This window comes from Electrona antarctica (assembly GCF_951216825.1).
Source record: "Electrona antarctica genome assembly, chromosome: 11".
Taxonomy (NCBI): Eukaryota; Metazoa; Chordata; class Actinopteri; order Myctophiformes; family Myctophidae; genus Electrona; species Electrona antarctica.
The window spans coordinates 22,642,377-22,669,454 of NC_136792.1; the positions used below are offsets into that span (position 1 = coordinate 22,642,377).

The 27,078-nt window shown below is 42.7% G+C and overlaps 1 protein-coding gene across 2 annotated transcripts in view; it reads left to right on the forward strand.

Moving 5' to 3' along the window:
- Positions 1–27,078, forward strand: part of kcnab1a (potassium voltage-gated channel subfamily A regulatory beta subunit 1a) — a 159,616-nt gene that overhangs the window by 100,193 nt on the left and 32,345 nt on the right. For both annotated transcript variants that reach the window (XM_079515126.1, XM_079515125.1), the window contains exon 2: positions 25,370–25,413. In XM_079515126.1, the coding sequence (XP_079371252.1) occupies positions 25,370–25,413 (44 nt within the window). The remainder of the gene's footprint in view (positions 1–25,369; positions 25,414–27,078) is intronic.

A 27,078-nucleotide genomic window follows, 5' to 3' on the forward strand; every position in this document is an offset into this window, starting at 1 on the left:
AAACGTCCTGTCTCCATGGAGATATGAAATACTGTACTGAAGGGCTATACGAGCACAAGATACCTCTCCTGAGTGTGCTTGATTTGTACTGTGTGCGTGCGTGCGTGCGTGCGTGCGTGCGTGCGTGCGTGCGTGCGTGCGTGTCTTCTCAGATGTGATTGCATATTCATTGATTGTAATAGGCCCCTCTAGCCAATTTCACGTTCTGTCCTCCCCTCTCTCCATATTGTTGTGATTTTAAATATTTTCCCCCATGCCAGCCAACAATGTGGCAACTAGGCAAATTAATAGAATGATTTGTTTTGTGATGTGATGTCTATGGTGCCTCTGGAATCCAATGCAATTCATGTACATTTCATACACAAATAGCTGAAAAACACAAGTGGGACATAACTTTCAGATGTACACCCCTGGGCATCCCTGAACCCCACTGTCTGAGGGAGCCTATTGATTCCATTGAGTGTTGAGTACAATGAAGCTGTTACTGTGAGTTTGACAATCCAAAGTAATCCTATTGATTTTGTAGAATCCTTTGAATTGGGTAGACGCACGCACACACACATGCACGCACATTGATAATCCAGACAAGGTTACAGCTTTGAGAAGCATTGTCAAACGCACTCAAAACTCATTTGCGCGCGCACACACACACACACACACACACACACACACACACACACACACACCCTTAAACACACACACACATTTGCAAATACTTTCACATGACCTCTAAATCGATAGCAGAGTTCACAGAGCAAAGAGAGAGAGAAGATAAAGTGGATACAAAGAAAGTGCTGGCAGAGACTGATGGAGGTAAAGAGAATTAAACATTCAATGAGGTTGAATGAAAAGATGGTGAGGGGGGGGGGGGGGGGGGGGGGGGGGGACAATTGGAAAGCATGTCATTTATTAATTCATGTACTTTTTGTATTTGTGCCAATGAATCAATTAAACCCACCCCAAGCTCACAATGCGTTGCGATACGTTGTGAGCTTGTAGATCTGCTACTTTTGGTGAATGTACTTTGTTGAAGGTTTAAGTGGTTAGACCAATATCAACCTGGCAACTGTATTTTGGGCTTGTCATTATTGTCAAAATGTAAACATTTTCAAACCTCTTTTGAAAAGCCTGCTATTCTCGCCAAATGTTTTTGCAGAACGTTCGCCCATTATGACATGCCCGGAAAAGCGATGGTACAGGTTCAAGACAGTACGGGTTAAACTCCTTCTTAACTTAGCAGAACCATCTTAAATGGCCTGCCTCTTCTCATCAAAGCACTGCGCTTTCCAAACCGTTGGAAGCGAATTCTGTGGTTTTCTAATTCTCGGCTATACTCATCCATTTGAATTTGTCTCCTTTAAAGTAAATGTGCGAGGACAGGCACGGTTAAATGTGAGAACATGCAAAATAATTTTTATGATTCCCATTAAGCAGCGGCCGTCTCCCCTGTCATCAGACTGGAATTCTTGTACGGTAACAAGTATGAAGAGAGATTAATGGCCATGCCAGCTGGCTGTATTGTGGAAGAGCACTACAGCAGGGGTTCTCAACGTTTTTGGCCGGGGACCCCCGGAAATGCTTTGGCAACGTCTCGGGACCCCCGCCCCGCCCCCTCCCGACCCCCAATATAAATTGACTGCTACAATAACCTTAAACCATTTTGGGCGGGAACCCCTTTTGGTGTTTTAAGCATTGTTATAATTTAGCTATTGAAAAATAGCAGATCTACAAGCTCATAGCGCGCCACCGAGTGGCGCGCTACGAGCTTGTAGGTCTGCTATTTTTGAAAAATCGTGAAAAATAATTTGGGGACCCCCTAAAATAATTTGGCGACCCCCCCGAGGGGTCGCGACCCACGGGTTGAGAACCCCTGCACTACAGGACAGTGACATCCTGCCTGTTTGTCCAACAGGGCTCCAAATTGCACACGTTTTCCGAACACATGCACCCAAACATCCATGCATCATTCCACCTACATGTACTGTACCAATACCATGTACTGTACCATCCTCCTGCCTCTCTTTCAGCTCCACTATAGTGTGTAGAATAGTGATGCGTGTAGCACCATGGTGTGCACTGTAGCAGCATGGTGGTGTGTTGGCATCTTGTTTTCTTTTCAGGAAACACGCCATTAGCTGTGCACACGTCTGCATGACAAGTTAACGCCCTCGCACTCTTCACTAATTACAGCGTTAGCCAGCGACCCTTCTATCATGCTTTTTTCCTTTCTTCGCCCATTATCTCGTTCTTGTTCTCTCGACATCGCACTCGCACGTCTATTTTCTCTGTGCTTTGCTCTGGGCTTAGTGGTACGTAATGTGTTAGCCGTAGGTGTCAATATGTAGCCCCCTGAAGCACGATAGCATCTCTCTAACACCAAAGAGCTCATGCATGAGTGTGGTATGATTCCACAAATGGCCGTATTGTATTTGCCTAATACTGTAGGTTGTACAAGTTTACAACCCAGCTCACAGAACATTAATGGTTCTTGGTGTCACATGCCGTAAATAGAAGATCCACAAGCTCACAAAGCATCGCAAATTCGCAACACATTGTAAGCTTGTAGATTGGCTATTTTTTACCATAGAAGACGGCAGGGTGATAGAAATATTGATAGGAATATCACGTTTATGTACATCATTGTAACATCCAAAAGTCATGATACAGTCGATATAGCAAGCAAGCTTTCTTCTACTGTGAAGTGAAAAATAAGATACAAAATATTATAGATATCCAAGGATGGAAATTTGCCCCCATTTTAATGCTATTCTTATTGCTTACCCATACATTCATTGCAATTGCTTTAACTTAGCAGGTGCTTTTGCACAATTTATTTCATCTCACCCTTGTAGCCAACATTAAAGATTGTATAGCATTAACAGCTGCCATACGTGCACTTGTCCACCCATCCACATACACTCACACATGATGCACACATGCACATGCACATGCACATGCACATGCACATGCACATGCACATGCACATGCACATGCACATGCACATGCACATGCACATGCACACAACCCTCGACCCCCTATAAGCAAGGGGAAACGACGAGTCAGCGACTTTACTTTTAATAATTGGATGGGGGTGCGGTGCTCTCTGCCTCGTTTGTGTGCTGAATGTGTATAAAGTTAAACCGTGTGCCCCTATGGGCAACCAGCACGTTGTGTCAGTGAAACCCTGCGCACCTGCATATTGTGCGATGAATAATGGAACAGATTAGCCCCCGCAGACATTTGTCTTGTCTGATGCTGTGCGTTGTTACACGCATGAACCCTCTTTCCTTGACCTCTGTTGATCTCCCACGCGGTCTCACTTTCACACGCTGCGTTCGTTGCCCTGGTCTTCGCCTTGTGTCTGTGTGTCCCCCATTGGCTTTCACTGTAACGCCCTGAGTGTAAATTAATACATACTCTAACCAAGTACAGCCATTAGGGTCTCGGAGTTAAATTAAAGAGTTTTCTTATATCTTGTTCACCCGTCTGTCTGTCTGTCTGTCTGTCTGTCTGTCTGTCTGTCTGTCTGTCTGTCTGTGTCTCTGTCTGTCTCTCTCTCTCTCCTACACGTACGCATGCACACACACTTTTTGTATAACAGAGCTATTGAAGGCATGCCATCGTCTTGGCGTGGTCTCTGCATTATGCAAAATATGCGTTTCAGTCTTCCATCGATATATATATCGGGGACCGATATGATGATGAAACAAGCATAGTGCAGGTTGCTCTGCCACGGTCTGTTGAGTTCATTACAGTTTTGCTTTGTTTTTGGTTCAGTCCATTAAGCATTGCTTGATTCAAAACGGAACTCAGGCATATAGGGAAGGGAGCTTTATCGATCGCTGGGGAAAAGGAGTTGTCACACAGGAGCATTCATGGAAGGAAATCATTAACTTACTGTCGCTGTCAGGCAGAAACCTTGTACCGTATATCCTAAACAGTTCATTTTCAGGAAATGGGGAAAAATAAACTTTGTTGCAATGGATCCAATGTGGTTACAGTATTATAAAGTCACACGTGTCACGATTCAAGTCAGGAGAGCTTGTAAGGAGGCAGAGGCACTGAGGTAGAGCTGGTCAGTTCAACATGTTTAATAAATCAAAAACTAGAAATACAAACAAAAAGACTGGAAGCACACCAGGTGTCAAGACAAGCGACACGTAACATACGACAATGAACTAGCAAGGACACACTGGGATCAGGGGGGTATAAATACACAAGGACACAGGGGAACTCAACTGAAAATCAACAGGCTGGGGAACTAACAGGACAAGGTGGAAATACTATAGCTAATCACAGTACAGGTTAGACAAGGCAGGCAAACAGTAACAAGGCAGACAGGAAACACTAGGAACAATACTACAAAATAAAAGCACACAAGGGAACTAGGAAACCAAGAACACTACAAAAATCTGAGGAACACAACAGAAAAGTAAAACACCAACCATTACTAGAAAACATGAAAACCAGCACGTCACGGATCGTGACAACACAAGATCTTGATTGGTTGAATATTTATATAAAACCCATGGACAGACTTAACAGCTGTCAGTTAAGTATAGTGGAAATTAAATCTAAAAATATGGAGATACAAGGTTTCTGACTGACAGCGATGTTATTACACAATAAAAGAAGAATTGACCATAACTGTAATGATAATGTGCTGAGGACTCACCAGGGTCTGTATCTCCCTCCAGGTCTATTACCACAGCCATTAACTACACATGCACTTGAGTTCTCTTCAAATACACTTGATCACAGGCTATTTAATGACGCAATTTAGTTTTGGCCGTACACACATGCAAGATGGAAACCTGAATGATCGTTTGAGATGCATGATGAAATGAATATCTTGCTATGCTTGTCGAAGAGTTGAGTTGAGTTTCAGTCCACTCGAGTACTTTCTACGTTGTTGTCAGTTTGTTTCACTCAGTTTAATTTAGTTTATTGACACCATAATACAAGACGGTGATGATGAGATTAATGCGGTAATAGTAATTATGTGCAGAGGTCTCTGACAGGCCTGTAAATGGAGCTTTTTCCATTACTTGTTGTGTGTTTTATGTGTGTATGTGTATGTGTGTTTTCATGTTTATAGACGTGTGGTCTATTAAGCAGTAATTTAACTAGAATCAATCAATCAGGTCAGGTGCAGTACAGTGGGATTTATTGAACATAACGCACGCACGCACGCACGCACGCACGCACGCACGCACGCACGCACGCACGCACGCACGCACAGATAAACAGAAAATCTGCTAGTGCTGACTTTCCTCACCTCCCTTCAGTGCGTGTCACAGAGCCAAAGCTCCAATTCAATAACATGACAAAAGGCTCCCACGCCAATGTCACAGCCTGCCAGACTAAATATGTTCTCCTTTAATCTTACCTCGAAGTAAACGGCTTCGTGTTTGTTTGCGAGTGTTGATGTGACTGAGAGCCGCATGCTGTAGGACCATGTTACTGATGATGGCAACACTGTCTTGTTTTGGGATGTTTCTCTTTTGTACATTGCAATAACTTATACAGTATTCATGTAAACACTTCAAATGACAGGGCCTTTTTATATGCGACACAATTAATGTTCAAGTTATATATGTTTTTAGCACACATTGCGAACAACAAATGTTTGCAGCAGAATAATGGTCTGTCCATGGGGTTAATTGCTTGTGTGCTTACACATAGTGTATGCAGCATCTAATTTATCAGGGTAATGTTTGCAAACTCTGGTGTCAAGTCCACGGTATAATCACATTTAAATGAGAACGTGTAGCATAATCAATTAATTTCCCATACAATAACTCGTACTGCTGCACCAGGACTGATCCTATCTCTTTTACAATGCAGTTTTCATCAGTCTCTGTTCCTCATTCAGGGTTCCTGCATGTAATTCAGCTCATGAATGCCAATTATATTCAGTCCAGCTGGAAAACCTCCTTGTGGATTCCGTGGCCATTAATATGCTGATTCGTTGGATCAGCGATGATCCCGGCTGACATCCCTTTAACAAAACAAAAAGAAAAGCCATTTCTCACTGCTCCCGGAAGTACATTTCAATCAGTGAATATCATCATTTTAGACATTTAGCTCAGTGATTCTCAACGTGTGGGCTGGCCGGGGCCTATTGGTGGGCTGTGACTGTGAAGATATTGAGATATCGCTTTATTGGCAAAATAATATATAGCTGGAAGCCTGGAGGAGAGGGGTAGTGATTTGGCCAATCACTCCTCGACCCGCCAACTGGAGAGTGTAGTGGTTGAGGTTTGAAACACTCTAAGAAGGTTGGAGCCCACCTGATGACCTCTCTTCCAGGCCAAGGCTTTATCCATTAGAAATGGATTATAATCGCATCTTTGATGTATTTACAAACTAACATTTTAAAAACATTAGATTAGGACTTTGACAAATTAGTTTTCATTGTGATTGTTAGTTCCATTGATCCAAGCTGGAACGCAATAAAGAAATACAATCTTATAGTAGTACGTGTAATCAAGCCACACATTGTGAGAATGGATAGCACAGTTTTTATCAAGGTAAAACATTTACTGCAGTTAGCCTGGGTCCATTTGGTTCCATTTGTTTTGTATAATGTCATAGCTAAATGAACACTGAGGATTTGACTGTGTAAAATGCACACTAACCCCAGTGGAAATAAGGATCTGTTTCCCATGGCTGCTCACTTATGTCTGATTTATATTTGGTTGCATTGAACTGTAATGCCATTTTGGTTTCATATATTATGCCCATACTCACTTTGTTTAGAGGAATACTTCATCCCCCTTTTTCCTACCAATGAATCACTCTGTGAAGCCTTGAATTCATGGAGATTCACACAATAAAGAACAAAGAGAGTACTTTATTAATTGAAGAAAATAGTAGTCCAAGGTCACCAACAGCACACAAAAAAGGTTTATAAATTCTAACACAACTCTCACAGTATACAGTGTCTTGTATCCAAGAATTCCAAAACACATAGATTTTTGCTCTACTTTACTATTTGGAGATTTTGAAAGTACTGAGCATGTGACTGAAATACTATGACACTTGTATTATACTGTGAGAAGTGTCTTGGATAGATAGATTGTTTTATATCGTTTTTCTGTTCCCCATGAATTCAATGCTTCACAGGTTGAGTAATTGACAGACAGAAAGTCATTTTGGGGGTGAAGTTTCCTTTTAAATAAAATCACAACGTGTGAAGTGAGTGGTGCAACTCCGTGTGGGGGTTCCGGGGGGGGGGGAGTTCCAGACCCACAGGAACGCACCCAGGGTGCCGGCCCGATTCCGGCGAGCCGCCCCGCGTCCGAAACGGTTGAGAAATGACAGAGTTACCGTTTGAACAACCTTGCTGTTTTCGTGCTCAGACGTACCCAACCAGCCACCCACCCACCCACACACATAGTCACTTAAGGAAGTGGTTGCAGCATCCTGGTGGCTCAGTTGGTGCATGTGCAGAGGATTGTTATAATGCTGGGCTCTGGCTCTAGTCTGGCTGATGTCCCGTGTGACATGTCATCTCTCTCTCTGACTGTCTCTACAACAGAAAATGTGTTTAACCCATTAAGACCTGAGATCGATTCTACAAATTCCTTCTGAATCAGTAGTTCTCATACTTTCAAGATTTTTAAAAAATGTTCAAAAATAGCAGATGTACAAGTTTGCAGTGTGGCACGATGTGACATGCTGTCACCTGTTATATCTGCTAATTTTGGATTTTTTTCAATAGCCAATGCAACATTACTTGAAGTCTTGAGTAGATTCACCGGTAGAGATCTCAGTTGCAAAGAATCAGAGAAAAGTATGAAATGAACGCTGTGCATATGCATATTTGTGCGTGGGAAACAGTTACCATCTGCTTGTACCAAACATCTGCTGAGCTCCACAGAGGCAAATAGTTGGAGGTCGATATAGGTCTACTCTGAGCAGCTGCTATTTGCTACAGAGAATATGCAAATTAGATAGTACTGTTGCAATAATATGAGTAACCGCACACCAGTCAACATGTTGACTGATATACTGGATGAGACATCTCAGAAAATCACTGTGGCATATGAGGGTTGCAGTATCACTATAAATTGGTAAATATATGTTTATTATGGTGCTCTCTCTGTGTGTGTGTGTGTGTGTGTGTGTGTGTGTGTGTGTGTGTGCGTGTGTGCGTGCGTGCGTGCGTGCGTGCGTGCGTGCGTGCGTGCGTGCGTGCACAACCCAGATTCAGCACAAATAAGGGACTAAATTCATTTCGCTCCTATGCCACCAAAATGTGGAACGCCCTACCAACAGTCATTAAGATATGCGAATCCCTTGACTCCTCCAAAACTGCTCTAAAAGGGCATATATACGGACGGCTGATTTGATGAATTTGATGAATTGAAAATGGTGGGCCCTATTGCTTTATAGTGTAATGCTTTATGGTGTCGTCCACTCACAGTTAACAGTTTTTGTATTGAGTTGTACTTGAAATGTACTGTAATTCTGCAAAATGTTAATCAATCAATCAATCAATCAATCGGTGTGCGCGCGCTGTGCGTGTAACCGTGTATGCGTGCGTGCACACGTGCCACAGCTGTGTACAAGCAGCAGTGTTGTTGTTTAAGCATGTGTGAGACACTGGATCTAATCATGTAGCGAGAGCAGATGTTTGCAATCAAGGAGAAACAATTTGAGCTACTTAATATTTGATGAAGGACTTTATGACAATCATTAATAATACATCGGGATGTGTCTAGGTACAGTAACAGTATGTGTTATATGAATGTCCTCATGTGCAGGTGCATTTTACATTATGGTTTAGTGGGCAGATTACTGACTATTATGGAGATTAGCTGGGGCAGGCTGTTCAAATGCTCAACTCCCTGTTGAGCTCTCACCCTAGGAGAGTTGTCTCTATTAATACCTACCGGTATAATACTTTTACACACAATTGTATACAGAGGTACTTACAGCTGACAAGTGCGTCACTTTGTTGTCCATTGTGAACTTGTTGGAGATCGCCAATGTTTTTATATTTGAATAGGTTAAATATAAAACAAAGTTATTTTGTATGTGTGTGTTTTATGCAGTATTTAATGTGCTTGTTCATTGTTTAGTTAAAGTTAAGTGTTCATTTCCTATATTGAAGTTCGGGATGGGCATGCAGATCCAACAGTCTGGCATTGGTTGGGCTCTAGATGCCTCCATGCAGCGTCCATCTCTGGGCAGCGGCAGCGCTGTGGCATGGTGCTGTGGCATGGTGCTTTGGCATGGTGCTGTGGCATGGTGCTGTGGCATGGTGCTGTGGCATGGTGCTGTGGCTGTGGCATGGTGCTGTGGCATGGTGCTGTGGCATGGTGCTGTGGCATGGTGCTTTGGCAAGAACACAGTGTACCAAATGAGGCTTGTGTTCCCCATCACAGCTCGGACATTTAAGAACAGATCGCCAGCCACCCAAACAATTTGGAGGCATCGGCAAGATTAGAAAAGGTTTTTGGAGTCCTGACAGAAGATTCTGCCGAGTTCTGACTCAATTATGCCGGCCTTACACCAGCCTCTCTCTTCTATCCCTTCATCGCTCTCCTCTCACTCTAAATCTCTCTCTTCATCTCCCTAGTTTGGGTATCTAATTATAGGTGAAATGTTTAAAAAATCTTGTACATATATTTTGTATATATATATATATATATATATATATAAAATAGCTAATCAACAAGCTCACAGCACATAGCAACGCGTTGTGAGTTTATCGATAATCTATACTGTAGTGTAGCTGGAGGGGCGGCAGTGGCTCAGGGGTAGAGTGGCCGGTAGAGTGGCCGGATGGCAACCGTGAGGTTCTCAGTTCGATGCCGGGCTCCCCCAGAGTTGGTGTTGAAGTGTCCTTGAGCAAGATGCTGAACCCCTAAATGCTCCCAATGTGCAGGTTGATGCCTTGCATGGTTTTCTGCGCCATCGGTGTATCAATGTATGGGTGAATATAATGCATCTATCTAAAGCATGTTGTATAAAAGCTCTATATAAATGCACCATTTACCATTTTGAGTTCTAGTGCTTGGTGTGGACAGCACTTTACTTGTCTTACTGTGAGAGAGAGGAACAAAGTCAACAGATCTGTAGGCTACACTCAATCTGTCTTTGTTCACACTGCAGTGTGAAAGAGGGAGAGCTTTTGCATGAGTAAATATTGTGAGTCAGCCATAAATGCATGTCTCCAAGCTAGCACTCTGTCCTGTGTGTCTTGTGTTTTCATCCTAAACTCTGTTTGCTATGTGAATAACTTCCACTCGCTGCTGTGCACACACGCACATACACACACACACACACACACACACACACACACACACACACACACACCACACAACACACAACTGAGGATAAACAAGGATCTTTGATGGATGTCAACAGAAACAGCATCTGGAGTGTTGGCGAAGACAACAATAACATGGCCATGGCTGGGAGCACGTAGGAGTGTATTCCTCACTGCAGTGCAATAGTCGGTAAAACATTCTGAACCCAAGTCTCCAAGTGTTTGCACTTGTGTCTCTGTCTGTCCCAGTGGTTTTTATCAGTCTGAACTGTGCTCAAAATGTCACTCAGCCTGCAGGTGATACTAAACTAAAGTCTTCAAAAGAGAGCTACAGTGTGCAAAACTTCATTGTCCCTAGTGTTTTTATATCACAACCTTGCTGTTTTGTGAGCCAAGTTTAATCAACACTCTTGTTTATCCTTTTAACAGAGATTGACACATTATGGTTTGTCTGCATATTTTTTACAATAAAAACATCTACACTACACTAGTATTAAGGCATTGGCAAATACAATGTAACACAGTAGTTTCATATGTTACCTTTGTAGTCACACTTAGCCTGGATCCAGCCCAAAGACCCCGCCCACTCTCTGAGTGGACTGTGTCTCTTGGTCTGGTGTTGCACTGTGAACCTATAATTTCTTCGGTACAAAAATGTATTATCCAATGAGAATCGGTGGTGGGGGTGGGTCTAACGAACAACCAATCAGCACCGAGTCCCGTTTTCAGCGTCATCACGCAGCGCAACACACAGAGGAAGGAGGGGAAAACAACACCAATGGCTACTGGTTGAGGGAAATTCTAATCCCCTCCCCCTTGAAATCGCTCAGACAGGAGACAATGTCAGACTGAAGCTTCAAGAAAGCTACAGTCTGATAATCGGGCTAAGTCACACTACCATTTGACTCCAGCAGCATTCATTCACTGAGGCTGTGCTAGAGGTCATTTAAAGGATAAAGGATTAGATGTATTTAATGTTCTGTGGCATTTTGCACCCAAATGAGTTTTTGTTATGCAGCAGCACCACTGCTTAAGGAGCTCTCCATGGTGCTGATGTTCCATGCTGTTTCTGCTAATCGCCAGAGGTGGACAGTAACTGAGTAAATGTACTTAAGTACTGTACTGTATTTTTTTTTAATACTTATTACTCTTATTCGAGTATTTCCAAGACAAATTATTTTACTTTTAGTAAGTAAACTTCTAGAAAGGCTGTAGAGTACTGAGTATAGGTTGACTGTTTTGTCTGACTTTCAGACATGAGCCAAGTCTATGGACTTTTAATGTTTGGGAACCAGTTTTGGGTACAGTTGGCACCTTTATTTTAGGTCAACCGCCCAAAAAACTTTCTTTCTTCACCACTTCTGCTCTCTCACATTAGCCGTGTCTGTGGCTTCCGCCTCCGCTCGCCAGCCACTCTCGCTCTGTGTTCAAACTGTTGTTAAGAGCGGACAATCAGCGCTATCAATTCTTATCTTTATCTGTATTGTATCAAAAAAGGAAAGTATATTCCTGTTATACTAAGATGTATAATGTAGTTCTACAAGCAAGCACACCAGTGCATGAAGTGCAGGTGGTTTCAGAGTTACTTCTCTGAAACAAGAGTTACAAGGTCCTGTAAAATAATTGTGAAAAAACTACAGCAATTCGTTGATGTAAAATATAAGAAATTTACTCAGGGCTGGACTGGGTAAAAAATTCGGCCCTGACATTTGGCACAGACTGGCACACCACAACCGATACTGCTCTGTCGAGGCTCACACATATGCATACACACATACCGTATGCATACACACATATGCATACACACATATGCATACACACATATGCATATGCCCCGTGGCCCACCGGGCATATGCCCTGTACGTTAAGTGGCCAGTCCAGGTCTGAATTTACTTTTACTCTTGAATACATAAAGGACAACTTTAGTTTTTTTCAACCAAGGTTCATGTTTTATGTTGTTATTAGAGAAAGTAAAAGATGAGCGTAAATTTTGTTTCATTTGCTGCTTTCTTTCATTTTAGCGATTTCAGCTATTTTTGACAAGGGGCGGGGGCATTCGAACATGGGGCTAAATACATATATTTTTTAATTTTTTTACGGCGATTTCTTTATTAATATTTACTAGACCCCAGGAAATGACATCTGGCCACACAATATCACAGGATCTACTGAATGTGAATGCCATGTGTGTTGTAGGGTCAATATGTCAGTTTGTCACCTCCCCCATGATCTCCCCAATAGATTCCGTGATCTTTTGTGACCAGATGTAATTTTATGGGGCTAGGAGGACTATAGTAAATAATAATTTAAAAAAAAATCGCTATAAAATTTGTAAAAAAATACATATTTAGCCCCATGTTCGAATGCCCCCGCCAGCCTGTCAAATATAGCTAAAATCGCTAAAACAAAAGAAAGCAGCAAATTAAACAAACTTTACACTCATCTTCTCTAATAACAACTTAAAACATAAACCTTGGTTGAAAAAAAACTAAAGTTGTCCTTTAAGTACATTTAAAAGCACATACTTTTTTTATTCTTACTTAAGTAACATTTTGACTGAGCTACTTTTACTTGTAGTGGAGTAAATCTGAACAGGTCGTATTTGTACTACTCAAGTACTGGGGTCGAGCACTCTGTCCACCCCTGCTAATCGCAGATCACAAGCCATGTGTCTTTTTAGGTTTTCAGTTGAGCTTATAGGACTAGATATTACAATCCCTTAGATAATCAGAACTTGGCATCGAGTGGGGTGTGGAGGGATAAAAGCTTCACTGAGGTCATCAGGTGGGCACGCTCCTTCATAGGTGTTTCGTTGATAGGCCCACGACACCTCCAAAGGGCTCAACGGCGTCCCAGGTGTGCCCCCCTCAGCTTTTACCCCTCCATAATCATTTTGCAGCCCAGTTGGGGTCCTTTCTCTTGATCCATAGCCATCTGCTGCTTCGTTCAGCAGCCTCTGACAGGTCGTATTTGTACTACTCAAGTACTGGGGTCGAGCACTCTGTCCACCCCTGCTAATCGCAGATCACAAGCCATGTGTCTTTTTAGGTTTTCAAATATTAGTGATGCTTTCATTCGTCATTATATAAAGCCTTTGATAATCCACATCTCTGCATTCTCTTTATCTGTCTGTCTGTCTGTCTGTCTGTCTGTCTGTCTGTCTGTCAGTTTGTGTTTGTCCGATTTCTGATCTCTAGTCATCTTTTTCTATATCTTCAAATCTAATATTTATTTGTTATCGTCTCTCTTGATGATATGTGATGATATGTACATCTACCCCATCTTTCTTCATCCATCATCGCTCGTGTCTCCACGTCTGTCTTTTGTCCTGTGTCTCCACCTCTTTGTCTCTGTCTGTCCCGTGCCTACCTGCGTGCGTGCGTGCGTGCGTGCGTGCGTGCGTGCGTGTTCATTTTGTGCCTTTGTCATCATTGTACAAATGTGGGTGTGTGTTAAAAAAGGATCTAGAGAGTTCTAAGCTACTTGTTTTGCCTTTGTTGTGCTTTAGCTCCCAGCTCCAGTCTCCAGTTTGGGAAATTAAACAGAAGCGTTCTGTCTTCACCCACGCAATGAAGAAACTCATTGATTTATATCAACCGCAGAATACCAAACAAAGCTTAAATGTGCCGAAGCAGCATTTTATGGAGCACACAAGGGATATATACATTGATCACTTGGTGCAGTATCCGGCAATATTAACCAGCTGGTACAGTAACTTTTACTGTGTCGAGCGGAATGAATGACCTTGCTTTCTTGAGATTGTGCCATAATTGTTTTACAGAACCGTACCAGAGATTTCTTTTCCCATTACCGAATCCACTTTATAGATGCCAGTACTGGCCCCGAATTCCATATCTGCGGTTTCAGCATGTTCAATCAGTTCAAATTTCAACTTATTTGCACAGTCAGGCAGAGATTGAATGGCATTGCTCCCCAGCAAAAAAAAAAACTTTCAAGCAAATCAGCTTTCAGCACCGTGCCTTTGTGTTTCTTTCCTCCGTTTATTTTAAGCTGTTAACATGAAAAAGGGAACATTTCTATTTGAGAGCCATTGCCACACACACACACACACGCACACACGCACACGTGCGCGCGCACGCACGCACACACACACACACACACACACACACACACACACACACACACACACACACACACACACACACACACACACACACACGTGTGTACTGTATTTCATTTTATTTTATTCACTACATTGCACTTTGTATGATTTGTATTGTGATATTTTTTGCATGGACCTCAGGGAGAACAGTCTCCACTATGCTGAATGGGACAACAATAAACAATCAACTCTACACACACACACACACACACACACACACACACACACACACACACACCTGCATGCACACACACACAAACATGCATGCACAACACACAATGGGATTCTTTCAGATGATTTCACGTTGATCCCTGAATGGTTCAACCAACAGCGTCCTAATGATCTGGCCAGGGTGTTTGCCATTGTTTAAAATCCCCCATAGACCTCTGCAGCAATGGAGGGGAAATAGTACGTATTTCTTTGTTCTGCAAGCTATCGCAGATATGATGAAATTGTGGAAGGAGGATGGATACCAGGTTTGTTTATCTGTAATTCAATTGCATATAAACTTAAAGTATGGAAAATATTACCACCATTGAAAAGATGGGGGATTCTAGCATGCAGAGAGAGAGAGAGAGAGACTTGATTATGCTCTTGAATCTTATTTTTCGCCCTTAGCTCTTTTTTGCACTCTCTCCCTTTCTTTGATACTATTGTCTCCACCAGGCTGAAGGCATGGGGAGAGAGAATGTTTTGCACTCCATGAGTGTTCAGTTCAGTTCAGTTTATTTATTTTGGTCATTAAAAACAGATTAATACAGTGCCTGCTTTGTGTTTTTTTGCAAAAGAAACATTGACCAAAAAGGTGTAGGCTGAAGCCTAAGCTTATTGTGCCTACCCTTCTAACATATAAATGGCTTTCATAGGTAAAATAATACAACAAAGCAAACAGAAGGGAAAAACAAGAAAACAAAACAAAAACAAACAAACACAACAAAAAACTAAAACAAGAACAAAGAAAGACAGGACGATACAGTTAACAGGAACAAAAAAGAACCAAAACAAAACAAAAAACAAAACAAAACAAAACATCATATCAATGTTCTATATGTATCTACTGTTTTTGATCTATACAATTTTAATGTATTTATTGTACTACAATTTTTTAGTTCGTCATCCAATCCATTCCACAGCTTGACCCCTCTGACCGATATGCACCTCACTTTTGTGTTTAGGAGGCCGACTTTTGAAAAAAGATTTTTTTGATATTACTCCTCCAGATTCTGTCCAAAAATCCCGCGAATCGTAAGACGGATCTGTCCGATATTTCATATTCCATCCTAATTGGCTAACATTGGCTTTCAAAGTTTGCAGGATTTGCCCGTTTTGAACAAAAAGCCTCAAATCATGAACGCAACGTGCAATTTACGTGAAATCTTTCACTGACTTTCCTACTAGGCTGAGGAATATATCCCACCCTTTTCACATTGGCCCGTTATAGCGCCACCAACAGGTGGATTTTTGCAAAACATATTTTTGGAACATAATGCCTCAAATCATCAAATTCGGACCAATTGCCATCCAAGTGTATACTAAGAAAAAATGGCACCCTTTTTCCTAATTGCGTAATTCATGGATAATAGGTAATGCTTGCGGGTAAGGCATGGCATACGTTAGAAGTTAGAACCCAATGAGAGAGGAGAGAGAGAGAGAGGAGAGAGAGAGAGAGAGAGAAGGGGGGCTAAAGCTAAATCCATCCAGAATGTATGCTTCACCTGCATACCTTGAGAACAAGAGCTCTGTTCTCAAGGTGCCAGTTTAGAAAACGAAGACCAGTGCAATGATGTTAGTAGATTGAATGAGGCTCCAAGCGTCAGACTTGCTCACCCACACACTTGCTTCGGGCAACTAGTAGAGAGGCCGCACGTGAGCGGAGAGTTTCTGTATATTGTGCATCAGTGGTGCTGCAATGTAGATATACTCTGTTTAAAAAAAGTTAAAGTCCGGAATTCAAAATGTACTTGAGTAAAAGTACTAAAGTATTGACTTCGAAAGGTACCAAAACTAAAAGTACTCATTATGCATAATGTCCTATAGAGTAGAAGCAAAAGTATTGGAAATTGGAAATACTAATAAAGCAAAGTACTAATTCCTCAAAATGGTGCTTAAGTACAGGACTTAAGTAAATGTATACATAGTTACGTTCCACCACTGCTGTGCATGAGCCAAGCACAGCCACCCCTGCCTTAGTCTGTGTATAAGTGCACTTACTGCACTGTAGCTGTACTGTATAGCCTGCCCTACACTCACAGCACAGCATGGCTACATTCTACTGCTGATACTTGAGTGCTCTTGTCCTTTAAGACGCCCACCCGTTCTCTTAACGACCCCCCCCCCCAGGGAGAGAGAGTAAGACTAAGAGTGTGTGTGTGTGTGTGTGTGCGTGTGTGCGTGCGTGTGTGTGTGTGTGTGTGTGTGTGCGTGCGTGCGTGCGTGCGTGCGTGCGTGCGTGCGTGCGTGCGTGCGTGCATAGGCTCACCTAGAAGTGTCTTTAGAAAAGCACATGCATTGAGCCCCAGGGCTGAGATCTGAAAACTCAACACTTCAAGGGTCTCTCGCTATGGTTAACAAATGGTGCTCTGTGTTGTTTATTTAATTTACATTTCTATACCTGTGGTTTGAACAGAGATGATGTGGGGGATGAAGACTGAAGCATACACTCCTTGGTGTTGGTTGCTTCTAATTGTGTCATCAAAGGGGGCTTCATCCCCTGCTCTTTTACCCGTCTGTAAAACAACCGCCCTTTCCAGACCACGATTGCAGCATTTACTATAGTGAAAGAAATACAAATGGCACTCCTTTCCATGCCATGCCGGAAGGCAGCATTCAGGAGAATTGCTTTTGAAATCCATGTTGTACACCGCATCTCCACTAGCTAAAGAGTGCTGGGTTGCGCCCCGAAATAGCTGATCTACAAGCTCTCAGCGCATCGCAGCGTGACGCATTGTGAGCTTGTAGATCTGCTATTTTTGTCAAAGTGCCCTCTTACAGGATTTTAGCCCCTGCCCCTCTAACACTCTCTGGCTGCAAGTCCCTGGCTTCACGTGCGCACAGCAGTGATGTGCATAGAATGCGTATGCAGACGTCAGGCCAGGTAGGTACATATATATTATACTGTATCATGTACTATTTCTGTCTAACAGGTTGTCTTGGTTTCCACCATGGCAACACCAGTGGCTGTTGTTGAGTGTTCTACCTCGTAAAACATTATAACATGAGTGCCTGTTTGTGGTTTCTGGTACAAACATGAGCAAGTTGCAAGGGAAACTTGGGGAATTTGTGTTATGACTCGAGTGTGGTGTGACCCAAAAGCACAGCAAGGAGAGGCAAAGCAGAGTAAAGCCCACCCGGGCGGGTTTTTATTCACAAACACGGGGGGTGAAAGGGGTCCGTAGGCTGCTCCACAGAGCTCGGGTCCCGGAAACACTGGAGGCGAGAAGAGAAGGTCGAGTCAATGGCAGGTTCACAGAGTAGAGGAAATAGCACAGTAACGGCGTGACGTTTAACTGTCTAACACTAAAACACTGAGAGCCTAAGTCTGGCTGTCTAACATTACCAACCGTAGACTGGGGAAGAACTGGCACAGAGCTCCGGGCGGGGCTGGCTCTTGTAGCCTCAGGAGGTGATTGCAGATGTCCCTCAGGTGTGGAGCTAGGAGCTGGGGAACACCTGCGATGAGGTGTGCTGTGAAGTGCTCTGAGACCCTCTAGTGGCGCTGACTGGCACAGATCAATCACAGCACAGGGATGTGGAGGTGATGGAGAGCGAACCGTAACAATTTGAGATGCATCACATCCAGATGTATTTAAACCGAACTGAACCTGAAATGGCTCCTGAGGAGCAGGCTGCAGGCCTTGCATGGTTGCCTCTGCCATCCCTGTGTGCATGAATGTGCATATGAATGGGCCATTGTAATGCACATTGTAAAGTGTTTGGGATAAAGGCGCTATAGGAAGGCAGCCATTTACCGTTTATCTGCTATCCCTGATGGGTCCTGACTCCTTCATCATCCACGGTACAGCTCTGCTGTAAAGTAGAGAAAATGGAAGGGTAGCCGAAGATGAGAACAGGAGAGGAGAGGGAGCTTCAAACTAATAGTCTGTTGATAGACAGTCTTATGATAAGACAGCCTGACAGTCTGTTGATAGACTATCCGACACAACCTAATCGAAAGGGCAAGATGGCAAACATAGATGACGAGAGCATGAATAGAAAAGAGGAATTAGAGAATTGATTGCTGGGAGATCCAGTACAGTAAAGATATACTGTGTGCATAGGTGCAGGGCAAGGGATCGCTTGGAGCAGGAGGGCAGTAATTGAAGTGGAACACGTGAAACGCAGGTGAGGGGAGGTCTGAGCTCATTTCAATATATTACCTTTAGTACCCAGCCCCTCTCCTCTTTAGTACCCAGCCCCTCTCCTCTTCTGTGCCTCAAATAAGCTTCATATTATAGCCATTATCCAGTCAATGCATTTCATTGCATTCACAATTCAAGCACCATTATGCATTTGCATTAAAATGCATCAGCTTACATGGCAATGAATTTGCTTGAAAGGAAGGGGTGCTTTTTTCCATATATGTATTAGTAGTCTCTCTGTCTCTGCTCCCCCTCTCTTATTCTCTGTCAAAATTCAATTTCACATGAGGAAGGCCAACAATGCCAGAGCACCTTTGTTCAAAAATATTTTGTTGAGTGCCTGACAAACTCTTCCTCTTTGTCAGACAGTACTACGGCTTGACAACAACAATCTCCCTTCTTTCATACTGAGCCCGTTTCATGTTCCATGTTTGTCTGCCTGCCTTTCTGTCTGTATTACAATATCTTTCAATCTGTCAGTCAGTCTGTGATGATCATGTTAACAGATGGCTGTTTTATCCCTGTCTCATTTGACAGATCTACTGTAGACTCAGCAGGCCAACCATATTTTTCACTGCTGACTTTCACTGAAATCATTAGTCTAATTTCAAATGTGTCCTTAATCAGTCATCAGAAATATATACCTGCTCACACAAATCTGCACTTGAACAAAAGTCTGTACAAAAGATTTGTGGGCTTTTAAACACATTCATTTTTTACTAATGTAACAATGATGGTTCTCATGAGCAGTACCAATCTTGCTCTATTCTATCCTCTTATTTTCTCTCTTTCTCCTTTACATTATCTGTCCATAAAATTATGGGAATGACATTTATGGACCATGATTCCTCCATTCTCAACAGTCAAGAGTCATTAGCGCCACTGCAATGACATCATAGTTTGCACAGATCATGATTATAACACGCTAACACTCGCGTAGCACACCATGTAATCGCTGCACTTTTGCACAAATTGCATGTCTCTGTCCGCTCATTAGTTCTGTCAATAGCAGTTCATTGTCCGGACGCACGCAGTCTGTCAGGTTACAGCTAATATGGGTCTCTGGCTCACATCTACAGTACACTCTATCAAGGCCACTGGCAGTAGGCTGCAACAGTGCTACTTCCCCAAGGCCAAGACTATTGTTATTGTTACTACAATATTGATGAACCAAAACCAAATAATTTTACTCTTGTGATTCATCTTCAATCTTGAATGAACACTCCAGTTACAGGAACAGAAATGGAGCATATGGCTCCTCACATTTATTCCCCACAGTCAGGAGCTTTTGGTGATTGAATGAGGTGTCTGAGTAGTTTTGTAGTGGAAAGCAGTGGAGGCATGTGAGATACAGAGAGGAATCTTTAAGTGAAGAGGGAAGATTTGGTTACGCTTCCGTCCGCCATATGAGGGCTGTTCAATTTACAATGAGAATTGTAAATTGAACAGCTGTTTCCAGTGTTTGGCAAGTGTAGGTTCTATGTAGGTATAGGGCCGTAGTGAGAGAGAGGCGGTCTAGGACAGAGCAGAAAGTCCCCGCTTCGGTTCAAGACACTGACCCTCACACTGCTCCCCGTAGCGCCCACTGCTCTTGATACTTAGGATGGGTTAAATGCAGATACCACATTTCACTGTATAGGACTATATGTAAATATACAGTGACAACTGACAAGTACAGCAACGGAGTACAGAACTTATTATTATTATTATTATTATTATTATTATTATTATTATTATTATTATTATTATTATTATTATTATTATTATTATTGATCTCCTGTTGAAACAATGAGATTTGCACAGGGCGAAATGCGAGTAAGGTAATATCGGATTTATACTTAGTTTCACCGGTTGTATAGCTCCTATGGCGCCCTATAGCGAACTCCCCCCCCCCCCTGCAGCTATATATAGATGCATGGGAGAGGGAGGGATCGCCTGACTAAGAGAAAACAAGAGATGCTGTTTTCAAGAAATACACACACACACACACACACTCCATAGTGGCGATCACAACAACAGACCAGGCAGCGCACGGCTTCTTTCTCCGGCAGCTTCTCCATTGTAAACAATAGGGATTCAATTTCCCTAATGTATGTCTTGTAATAATAACCAAAATCTACAAAGAAAGTTGTGGAGTATTTGGATCCGAGATGTAGTGGAGTAGAAGTAAAAGTACTGAAAATTGGAAATACCCAAGTAAAGTAAAAGCACCTCAAAATCACAGATACAAATACAGTACTTAAGTAATTGTACTTTACACCACTGCGCACCGCTCGCGCGCGCACACACACACACACACACACACACACAGTCAAGTCACGTGTGAGGGGGGGGGGGGGTACAGTGTAAATGTTAATTTAGCCCTATGAACCCAGATGGAGCTGTACTAGTCCATTTGGTTCCATTGTACAGTCTTGTGATACTGTGTGTGTTTCATCAGGCCAATGAAGACATCTTTTGTAAATAGCTACACAGCAGGGCACTAACTCTTCACTAAATATTGGTGAATGGATGGTCATATTTGTGTGTGTGTGCGTGCATGCGTGCGTGTGCGTGTGCGTGCGTGCGTGCGTGCGTGCGTGCGTGCGTGTTTGCGTGCGTGCGTGCGTGCAAATAGGATCAAAGCTAGAGGGAATGGTTCTCTAAATGCAAACATAGATTTTTCACTCCATCTTGGCAAGATGATCATCTGACATCCATCCATCTCTCTGAAAGCTGGAGGAGATGCGGCGGCCAATAACCAAGTCAAGCTGATCTGAGAATCTTTTTTTATCCTTTTATTCTGTCCAACTGAATTATGTCTTCTATGTGACCGTGTGTGTGTGTGTGTGTGTGTGTGTGTGTGTGTGTGTGTGTCTGTGTGCGTGTGCGTGTGTGCGTGCGTGCGTGCATCCGTCACTGCGCGTGCTCATATTGTGCATCTTTTATAGAGCGAGTAAGAAAAAGATCCTATGCCGAGCATACATTATGCCAAATATTGCGTACAGTATGTGGTACAGTAGTTGTTGCTGTTATACAATGAAAAACGTCAATCAGATTCAATGGAAAGTTCCAATTCAACAGTGTTATGAAGTTAGTTAGCAACCTTATACCCTGTGTATGAACAGCATGGGCACAGGCATAAGATGGATCTTTCAGAATGGAAAACAAGACATTCCCCCATTCATCTTCAAGGGGTAGCTTAACATGAACTATTAACAAAAGGGCTATTTATGGATGGCACCACCAATGTGCAGTCTTTTGCTTGTTCAGATGATCTACTTGTGCGCTCTGCTCTACTCATGTCTGAGCCTTTTTAGCATTGAAATAGAGCACACCTGTGTCATCATCATTCATGGTCGAGGCTGGGGAACAACAACAGCGTCACAGTTAATTGCCATGGTATAATCTGACTCAGCCCTTTCGGAGTGTGCTCAATCCTAAACATTGCATATACCTGCAAGTATACAGGCAGGCTATAGTTCTAAAGGACTTTTTATGTTCTGTTGATGCGTGAGGGAACAGTCAGAGTGAATGGCATGTTATAACAACACCTAATCAAAAGGTTCAACTTGTTATTATCATTTAATTTGTGTGTTTTATATTTATTCATGTTTACAGTGAAGGCCTATATACATTTATACGTCATTGATTGGAAATCTTTCCTCCTGCATTTGACTCCTCCTATTAGGGGAGCAGTGGGCAGCCACTGATCAGCACCCAGGGAGACCAGCTCCAGCTCCAAAGCCAGTGACCTTGACCAAGACACATGCATGTCCATATCATGCATGTCTGTAGGTGGGAGAGGAAACCAGAGTATATGGGGGAAACCCATGGGAACAACATGCAAACTCCCCAGTGAAAGGCCCGAGACAGGTTTAAACTCTGGACCGATCTTTGTGTGACTGTCACCAACAGTGTTGACCCAGGACTGGTTTCACATCATGTCATGGTTCTGCACAACCGGATTAAAATTAACATCTTATATGCTTTCAGTTTGTCTTGGCTGCAACAGTATTTGAAGTGCTTGGAAGAGTGGTGTAATGTTCAAACGCCCTTTAGTGGAGAATGATATTTTATAGGTCAGAATGTAGTAGATGCATCAGCCATAATACGATTTTCCCTGTTAAGTATGGTTTTTAACACAAATGATTTGATTGAATCTTGAGAAGCAGTTACAAATCATTAATGGATGTGTAGTGGGCTAAAGGTTGACTTAATGCTGACACCTGTGTGAGATACTGTTAAATCAATATAGAGAGCTGAGCTGACCCTATCAGTTGCAACCGCAGTGAAAGCCTTTTCAATTATTTATTCGTGTGTGTGTGCGTGTGCGTGTGTGCGTGCGTGCGTGCGTGCGTGCGTGCGCGCGTGCGTGCGTGCGTGCGCGCGCGTGCGTGCGTGCGTGCGTGCGCGTGCGCGCGCGTGCGTGTGTTCGTCAAGAGAGGGAGAGCTATGAACAAGCCAGACTAGACATATAGTATGGAGACCAGGGATCTCATTTATATGACCGGCAATCATTTTCATATTTGAAGACATTTCCTGTAGACATGTTGTTCAGGGAGCACATTGCTGCTTGTTTTGATTCAGGACACACTTGATTACTCAGACAGTTTATTGAGTTCATAATTCACACAGGAATAATGTGTTCTTCTTCACACATTATTACATCCTGCCTGGCTAGACTACTGCTACGCTATCCTTCATGGCATCACCACTAAAGTCCTGTTCAGAACTCAGCTGCCCTTTTGCCAGTCCTCCAAGACCTTCACTGGCTACCGGTCAAACAAACAATTGATTTCAAAACAACCTGGCTCCCTCCTACCTCTCTGACCTCTGGTCAGGGTGGCCATAGATGAATGGGTAGAGAGGACTTCTAGGAAAGAGAACTTGGTTTGCCTCCTTGAGCAAGACACAGATGCACATTAGCATCTGCCCTCAACACCCCCCCCCCCCCCCCCCCCCCCCCACACACACACACACACACACACACACACACGTGCGCACAGGGTAACAAGGGTAACAAGCTGTAAAAAGCTGTTCTACTTTCAGCTCCCTACAAGCTGATGAATTGTAGTGATGGTTTTAGTCTCGCACCTGTTCAAAACTCTGAAATCTAGTTAAAAGTGTATGAAAGTTCAGTACAGTATGTGTGCATTGTGCTTGTGTGTGTCTGTCTGTGTTATGTAGGTTTATTTTATGGATACAGTAGGTTTACATCCATCCAATTCTCATTCCAAAACCGATTGGTACATTTAGCACCCAGGAAATAAAATGTTTACAAATGGATGTAGCCTATTTTACCACCCCAAAAAGGTTCAAGTCTTTACTGATTTGCATTTAAAAGGATATTGTGGAATGATCATGCTTAATTGGTAGCAATCATAAAAAGAGTTTCTATAAGATGAATCCAGCATCATAGACTGATAGGGACACCATTTCTGCATTCTAAAAGCAGGGACACAGCCCATCTTCATCCATATTATTATTTCAAAAGCCATTTGTGAACCAATCGAAAAGATGGGCAGAGTCACACTAGCCACCAGTCAATTCTGCCACTTTGATGTAAGGTTGTAAAAATACGTTTGATGACAGTTCCTGAATGAATGTGTGAATTTGAGTTTTGAACAATTCCACATCCAAAAACTTTTCAATCACAGGAAAATATACTCTCTTACAGACAGTAGACATATCAGAAGTCATTGTATTGTTATTATGTAGCCAATCACATGAAAAGCCTCACCAACACTTAGCAATGCTTTGACCCAGGTTTGGTAGTGTAAGTGTTTCTGGCAGACAGAGGACCATGCTTATTGCATCTTTTGAGTGCCATTGTTATTGTTACATCATGTTGCATGGTGAGATAAACAGCACACACACGTGAACAGATCGACAGCCAGCACACATACTGTAGTACTTGCAGTATCACCTCAAGTTAACACCCCCCTCTCTCTTTCTCTCTCTCTCTCTCACTCTCTCTCTCTCTCTCTGGCTCCCTCATACAATGATATATATATTATATTGATATAACAATGATAGATTGTTATTTATTCTATCCTGCCCTTTTAGTGGAACATAAACTGCAGTAGACCATTTTATATTGTCTTCATAGTTCATACTACACGCACGCACGCACAAACGAACGCTCTTACTTGGCTCTGTACCAGTGCCACAATACCCATCAAGAGTGATGAGAAAATGTAATCTGGCTTTCCGGAGGCAGAGAAATCAGGGAACGCTGTCAAGCTGTCAAACGGCTATCCATAACAGGGTATAATACAACGTCAGAAATAAAAGATCAGTTTCTTATTAGGATGAATAACAATTCCTTTGTTATCATACTGGCTATCTGTCAGCATGTCTTACACCCTGTTTATTTGATATGTCAGTTATTAGCAGGTGGTGAGGGGAAAGGTTGCTGTGTGTTGGTGGTGTGTGAGAGTGCTGGAGTGTGGCGAGCATATAGTGGTTGGATGCATTACTGTATGTCTGCGACGTGCAATGTTTTTACACACATGTTCTCCCTTTTGCTTCACACAACTGTGTGTTTGTGTGCGCACGCGCACCGTGCGTGCGTGCGTGCGCGTGTGTCTTACATTATCTGATTCCTTCTCTGTGTTCCTGCAGGAACCTTGGGAAGTCTGGCCTTAGAGTATCTTGCTTGGGACTGGGTGAGTAACTGATATGTACTGTATGCTACACACACACACACACACACACACACACACACACACACACACACACACACACACACACACACACACACACACACACACACACATTTTTAAGGCATATATATATGCCTTAAAACATATATATGCCTTAAAACATTTTACTTGCCCTCTATAACTAAAATTAAAAATTAAAAACACTTCTCTATTTATTTCATAAATAGAGAATCTTTCACCTATTTGTATAATCTGATTATGATGCATTGTAGACATATATAATGTTGTGCAATTTAGTATCCCCCTACTGGCAGAGGCACTATACTGTAGCTGTTCAGTGTGCGTGCTGAATACAGGGGTGTGTGTGTGTGTGTGTGTGTGTGTGTGTGTGTGTGTGTGTGTGTGTGTGTGTGTGTGTGTGTGTGTGTGTGTGTGTGTGTGTGTGTGTGTGTGTGTGTGTGTGTGTGTGTGTGTGTGTGTGTGTGTGTGTGTGTGTGTGTGTGTGTGTGCGCGCGTGAGAGAGATATGTGGGAGTTCAAAATACAACATCAATCAGCCCTATCTGTCATCATATATTCATATTGATAGTTAGCATTATTGAACAAATGGGACCCAATGCCTCCCTGCATGGCACTCAGCCCGGGGTTCAAATCAACTAATCAAATGATTCCCGAGCGCGGCACGGCTGCGGCTCACCGCTCCAAGAGATGGGTCAAATGCGAGAATACATTTCACTGTGGTAAACGTGTGTGACAAATCGTACAACTTTGACGTTGACTTTGATGTCCGCATAAGCTTCATTATTTGTAAGATTGTGGATGTGCATGGACAATTGTGTGTGTATATCCACAAATGTTGGGAGCTTGTACTAAAAAGCATTTCTCTTTTACACCTGTAAACTTGTGATGCAACAATAAACTTGAAGTCCATAATCCATACACACCTGTGTTTATAGATCTTGCCCGCATGTGCACACTTAACAGCAGGACTAAGAAGGACATGCAAAAGTCATGGTTAGCCTCGAGATGAAATTACAAAATAGATGTTCAGATCGTTCTTCGTATTTGGGTTGGCCAGTCTTAGTTTATTAATAATATTATCTGTTATCTGGTGCCTGCAAGCTGCACAATTCTTTCCCAGCTTACAGTGTATGACCATTGTGAATTTAACATGTACATCACCCTGTGTAACATGGACGATTATCCACCTTGTCAGACCGTATTGAGTTGAATTGAGTCTACCTGTCACACTGTGCTGTGAAACTACAACCTATATCAGCTGATGTACTGTAAGCTGGGGCAAAGCTTTACGCTGAGAAAAAAGAAAAGAGGCAACTTTGTCTATAGTCTTGTTGTCACATGGGTTGGCAGTTCTCCAAAGGGAGCAGATATGTCCTTCCATTTTTCACAGAACTGTCTGCACCGGCTAGATCATTAATTCATCTCCCCTGTGTCTACTTAAACCCTATACCTTGTTGATGGGGTCCCCCAAGGGTCTATCCTTAAACCCTATACCTTGTTGATGGGGTCCCCCAAGGGTCTATCCTTAGCCGCTCAATACTTTCCCTCTACGCCAAATCTCTTCTCTTCGTCGATCTACAAGCTATTGGCTTTGAATGTTCGCCTAATGTTCACCCATGACATTCCCAGAATAGGGACACAAGGGTTA